The 5,877-nt window shown below is 39.4% G+C and overlaps 1 protein-coding gene across 2 annotated transcripts; it reads right to left on the bottom strand.

Moving 5' to 3' along the window:
* Positions 1-846: 846 nt before the first annotated feature.
* LOC130503520 (uncharacterized) lies at positions 847-5,152 on the bottom strand. Of its 2 annotated transcripts, none has more exons than XM_056998142.1 (15): positions 4,968-5,152; positions 4,546-4,768; positions 4,259-4,395; positions 4,046-4,156; positions 3,843-3,944; positions 3,594-3,699; positions 3,135-3,504; positions 2,971-3,052; positions 2,799-2,892; positions 2,543-2,639; positions 2,298-2,391; positions 1,893-1,965; positions 1,438-1,611; positions 1,227-1,349; positions 847-1,141 (listed from the first exon to the last, which is right to left on the bottom strand). In XM_056998142.1, exons 2-15 carry the CDS (start codon positions 4,735-4,737, stop codon positions 977-979), a joined length of 1,920 nt encoding a protein of 639 aa, XP_056854122.1. In that variant the 5' UTR covers positions 4,738-4,768; positions 4,968-5,152; the 3' UTR covers positions 847-976. The 2 variants fall into 2 exon arrangements, with proteins under 2 accessions (XP_056854122.1, XP_056854121.1); XM_056998141.1 differs by having other exon boundaries at positions 4,546-4,751.
* Between the last annotated feature and the right edge of the window lie 725 nt (positions 5,153-5,877).

Raw genomic sequence — 5,877 nt, 5'->3', positions numbered from 1 at the left:
GATTGTGAAGCCTGTTTTGGCACAAGCCCGCATGCTTAACCCGATTGAGCCCTATCAGCAAGTCAAGCTAGTGACCAAGCGTTTAGTGGGAGACAACCCACCGGTGAGTGTAAAAATCATTATGATTTTTTTTTGCTTTTTTTGGTTTTATTTTATTGAGGTTCAAGTCAAAAATCAGGAAAATCCGAGATACTTCAAAATTATGGATGTCACAAACAGGCACCTTGCCCTCTAAAAAAGGAGCGACCGCTCCAAGCGAAGATCTGACAATGGAGCACCCATAATTTTTGTAGAGAACCTGATCCGCTCAGGTAAATATCTTGACCAAAAGAAAGTTTATTCTTATTTACATATTCTTTCTGATTTATTTTCACACGGAGACGTTGTGAAGTAAATCTGGAAGGTCTTTATCATTAGCTAACTCGTTTATCTCTTCTTCTCTTTTGAGTCAGTTATGAGTCAGTTTTATTGAATCAAAATTTGTTGGGAATGAGGATATTTCTTTGGAACAAACCATCTAATTGGTGCCACAGTGACCATTCTTTCAGCTATTGATTGCAGATTGTATAACATGGAAAAGCCAAAATAGATTGATCTGCTAATAACATATATGCTTGTGAGGGTGTCTAAAGGATCTAAAACTGGCCTGGAACATAACATACTTGACTCACTTGTCATAGGGCTTGAGATACACTTGATCGGATTCCTCGTCCAGATCTCAAAATGCAAGTCTATGTAAGTATGGTTCATTTCTCTCTGCCTTCAGCATCTAAATTTGTTACAGAATTAAGGAACTAAATTTGTTTTAATTTAGACTTTCTTTATTAAATTATGAAAAGACAAAAATGTTTAAAACTCAGTTAATTAATTATTTAAGTGGCATGGATTTGTATGTTCTATGTATTACATAAAGTAGGCGTAATCGAGGGAGCGTGTGTATAGGTAGTAGATACAAAAACGTTCTCATAACGTTACTCTAAGAAGGTCTACATGCGTTGTACACTTCTCCCCGCAGTACATCGATTGGTCTATGTTCCAAAGTGTATCGCTCAGGCCCCATGTACAGCCCTGTCTTCTCCAATAGCCCCATTGCTTCCTCTCTTCCGTATTTTGACTCGTACAGCTTCAAGTACTCATAATCCTGTTCCATTACATCAATTTAAACACAATTCGTTCTTTCTTTCTTTCTTTCTGGTTGGTAACTAAAAGCTTAAAAGCAGCCATACCTGCAAGCCACTAAGAAGACGCTCTAGCCTAAGTGAAGCAACTGGCTCAGAGGATGATGAGAAAACTTCACCGGGATAGTAAAGAACGCCATCACCAGGAGGAAGACCGCGTCTAAACCTTACCTACAGATACATTTGGTTATTTTGTATAACTTCCTGAAGCAATCAATCAAGAAACATTTACAAAAGGAACCATATAGGTCAAACGAACCTCAGCGCTCGGGACGGTTGCCTTCTCATAGCAGTTCGCACCCCAGTACAAGAACCCGGTTCCACCTTCTTTCCACACACGCCACATCACTGCACGGTGCTGTGTCCCACGCATCCCTAAGTGCCAATTTGGGTGAGGATCTGTAGGTCCAAGGCATATATATGTCCACCATTCCTGCACCCATCATGAGAATTCCTCTTTATTGCTAATACATACATATACAACCACACAAGATTAGCATTAAGATGACTTAGTTGACTATAATAATCTCGTTTTTACTAATGCTAAATGTATACATGTGTGGACTTTTTGAGAGCTTATGATAACGTATTTACTGTATTGCATATGGTTAAATCGACCAATATCTATACTTAAATGATGAATACTGATTTCTATTCAGTTACGCAATTGATTAGACGATTCAATAGGGTAGACAAGGATGAGGGTGAGCTTACCTCACGATTCTCTAACTGCAATCCCTCCACAATATCCTTCACCAAATCTTCCCGGTTACCAAGCACCCACTCACTGAATATTAAACCATATTTCAAGACTTAGTTGCGGGATTAAGGCAACCATAGACTAGTTGTAAACAGATTTCTCTAAATATTCCTGAAAACGCATCTTAAAATCCTAATTCATAGAATAATATAATAAACTCGCATGCATCTCTATGCAACTAGGTAATCGGAGTGATACGGTTGCCAATTTTAAGATCAAAATTGTATTCCACTATTAATTGATAGATTGGTGAGGTTAAGATCTTGACGACTAATTAAGCCACAGACCCATGTAAGAGAAGGCAATTTGTCTGAATGATCAAACCACTGCCACCTAAGAGAATGTATATGCGCAATTACCTTGTGCAGTATATCTGAGTATGGGGTCGAAGCAGATTTGGAACTTTGACAAAAGATTCAAAGGGCGTTGGTGCAAGAGGCGCATCACCCGGACCTACAAATAGAGTAATACTATTAAATTAAACAAGTGTGTAAATAAATATTATGGGCTGAACAATCACATAATGTGAGAAAAAAAAGTAAGCAAAATCGAGAAACAGATAAGTAATTAACACATTTAAATTCCACAAAAAAGGGAATCATACCACAGTAGTAAGTAGTCAAAACACGAGCATCCGGGGCATAGGCGTAAATTTCACTAGCCATCTTGCGAACGTTATGAAAGTGATCCATATTCAGTGGCTGCCAAATTTTCGAATGGTAATAAGAAAGCTGCCAATAAGTAAATTTCAACTAAAAGAACACATCAATTACACCTATTGTGGAACATGAGATACAGAAATGCTATGAGACACCACCATCAGCCTATTGATAATCAGTAGGAAAGAAAAACTAAGATACCTCATCCCACAAGTAAAAGTAAGCTTTATTCCAGTGGGGTTTACTCCTCAGTATCTCAACTTCTTTCCGCAGGTAAATTTCTCTTGAATCATCCCTGCTTGCACATCAACAATAGTTAGTTTCGGTACCTACAACACTTATACGAAGTTTGACTGGGACAACAAATGCATACCCAGCTATAACTTGTCTATAAGGTACTGCATAAGCCGCAAGCCTTGGATCAGAGAAATACTCATCAGACTTCGGATGATCGGCTGCAAAACCAAAAAGCGGAATGCAAATTGAAAAAAACTTATACAGATAGTGATAGACAATTAAAAAGAGGATTTGCAATACCAGGCCATGGTGAGGTGTACGTCAAGACACGCATATTTTCACCCCACTTGCAGAAGTATGGACTGATCCGGTACTGAAGAAGCCACTTGAAATGAAGATCCAGTTTCTCGTACCACTTTTCACTTCCATGTTCAACACCAAAACGATCCTCAATTACAGTATCAGAGACGCCAATGACAGCAGGGAGTGATGGAGTCACTGGAATAATAAATTCCCAAACTGTCAATCTTAGCTTTATACGTACTGCAAGGTTTGACACAACATCTTCTTCCATCATATCAGAGGATCCATTTGTAGAAATGAACTCCGCAAATGATGGAGAGAAGAGAATTCTTCTTAATGATGAACTTGCACATTTTATTCTTTCTACCTAAAAGACAAGCTGCAGATTACTGACAAAGTAAAATATTTTATCAAGGGACGAGCTCAACAAAAACAGAATCAAACTGAAAAAAATACCACTTCGTCCATGGGTTTCCCTTCTATTGGTTCCATAATATCGAGACAGTTCTTAAGTTCCAGACATAGCTGATCCTTCTCATGCTTTCCCAAGTTATCAGAACAGCTGTAACCAACCACCAATTTGGGCATCAGCGTGTAAAATCCATGAGAAACAACTTCTCATTTTTTAGAAGACACAATGAAACCAAGCAGAGATGTGAGCATCCTGAAGTAGATAAAAGAAAAGATATAAAGAGGGAGACTCACCCTCCATCTGTTTTCATTGCAGAAACAATGATCTCTCCTTCATATTGACCAGGAGGCTGCCCATTAGGAACGTCTATTGAGACCCAAATCACACTTGTTTCTCTACAATATAAAGCATCCGAGACTATGTCAGACTTGACGAATTAAAACATCAGTGCTCCATATATCAGAAAACAAAAAAAAATATTAGCGAGTGGTAGTACCCTGGAAGTAGGCTAAGTTGAGTAACAGGCAAATCAAGAGGCACGAGAGCGTCAGGAACACCTAGGACAGGCACTACTCTCCGCAACTTTAGAGACTGCCCAACAACCAATCTGTCGTTGAAAGGAAGAAAACAATCATATGCAGAGCAGATCAAAGGGAGAAAAGCGAAACTATACATTGAAGAAAAGGGAAGGAGGTACCAAAAGGCTCACCTATCACCAGCTGAAGAGCATAAGTCACTGCACTGAATCTGAACACTCCCGGGAGGGGTAGAGCCAGCCCAAGAAACTTTGGGACGCATGGCAATCTGAAAACTTTCCCTCTCGTTTCTAGCTGCCAAAAGATTTATCTGTAGAAACACACATGGAAAATGAACAAGATAAGTAAACTAGAATCTATTCAATACAAACTGGTTCATAACCTTACATTATATAATATATATTTTTTAGATCTTAAGAGAAGATAAATAAGAAGCAGTAGAATAGAAGAAAGGGTATACAGTCTCAAGAGGACGAGGGGTTTCTTGGGAACCGACGTTAACAGTATTGGGCATACACCAGACGTGAACCAAATCGGAAGTAGGAACCTCAGTGGGGTCCGTAGATTGTTGAAGAGGTTCTGAGTTAAGACCACCGTCATTAAACCCATAAGCTGTGCCTCCACCAGCAACCCCTTCTACAGGCACACTCATCTCTTGAGGCCCCCCTGCACAATTAAATTACCTTTTTTTATAAATTAGTTTAGATTTAAAATTCGCAGATACTGAAACCTAATTTCCACTTAATCTTCTTAGATAAAGAGTTAAATTTGTGTAAACTGAATTCCCAAATCCGTTTCTCAGACTGATTCCACAATTTTTTTTCAAATCGCAGACGGAGCAAGCAACGAAGGAACTCGAGAAAAGGGAGAATTGAATCGTACCATTGTTGCTGTCCATTTGAATTGCTTCGTCTTGAGGAGGAGGAGAAAGAATCGCGTTGTTGGAGATTTTTTTCTGAAGGCTTTTAACACGTACGTAGTAACCTCCCGCTTTTGTTTTACTCGTGCCCGAAAAGTACCTTTAACTCATCCCTCTGCCAATGTCTTTGTTTGCTTCTTTCCCGGCAATATTCTATGATTTTTTGCACCCAGTGGCCAAAGGCATTTTTACAATCAAACATGTCACGGTTTCGAAACGCAGGATGATCCTTTTTGGTAGGCCTGGGCATTTTACCCGGATCCGAGGACCCGACCCGAAAATACCCGACCCGGAACCGATCCGAAAAATTATAAGTACTCATATGTGTCTTTTTATTTTGGACCCGCGGGTCTTGGATAAGACCTGGACCCTACCCGAGACTCGATCGGGTACCCGAAATACCCGAGATTATTTTATATATTAGGTATATTTGGGTGATTGGGTATATTTTTGGTATTTCTAATCTTTTTTTAAGTTTTAGATTCGTATTTTCGGGTATAATTTCAAATTTTGAGTGTAATTTTAGATTTTCAGAAAATATAATTTGGGTATTCAGATATTTTTTGAGTTTTCAGGTCTGATTTTAGGTAAATATTCGGGTACTTTTACGGATTTTTGGGTACTTTTCGAGTTTTCGGGTCCAGTTTGGGTATTTCGAGTTTTTGGGGTTTTATATACCCGAACCGATCCGGATCCGAACAATACCCGAATATTATATGTGTTTTACGGGTACTAAAATTCTAGACCCGAACCGACCCGGACCCGACAAGACCCGACCCGGAACCGACCCGAAAATTATAAATACCCATATAGGTCTAATTTCCGAGAACCCGAAAGACCCGGACCCGACAAGACCCGACCCGAACCCGACCC

Source organism: Raphanus sativus, unplaced genomic scaffold, assembly GCF_000801105.2.
Source record: "Raphanus sativus cultivar WK10039 unplaced genomic scaffold, ASM80110v3 Scaffold0995, whole genome shotgun sequence".
NCBI lineage: Eukaryota > Viridiplantae > Streptophyta > Magnoliopsida > Brassicales > Brassicaceae > Raphanus > Raphanus sativus.
The sequence above is the reverse complement of the archived record's forward strand: the minus strand, read 5'-3'. Positions and strand labels throughout refer to the sequence as shown.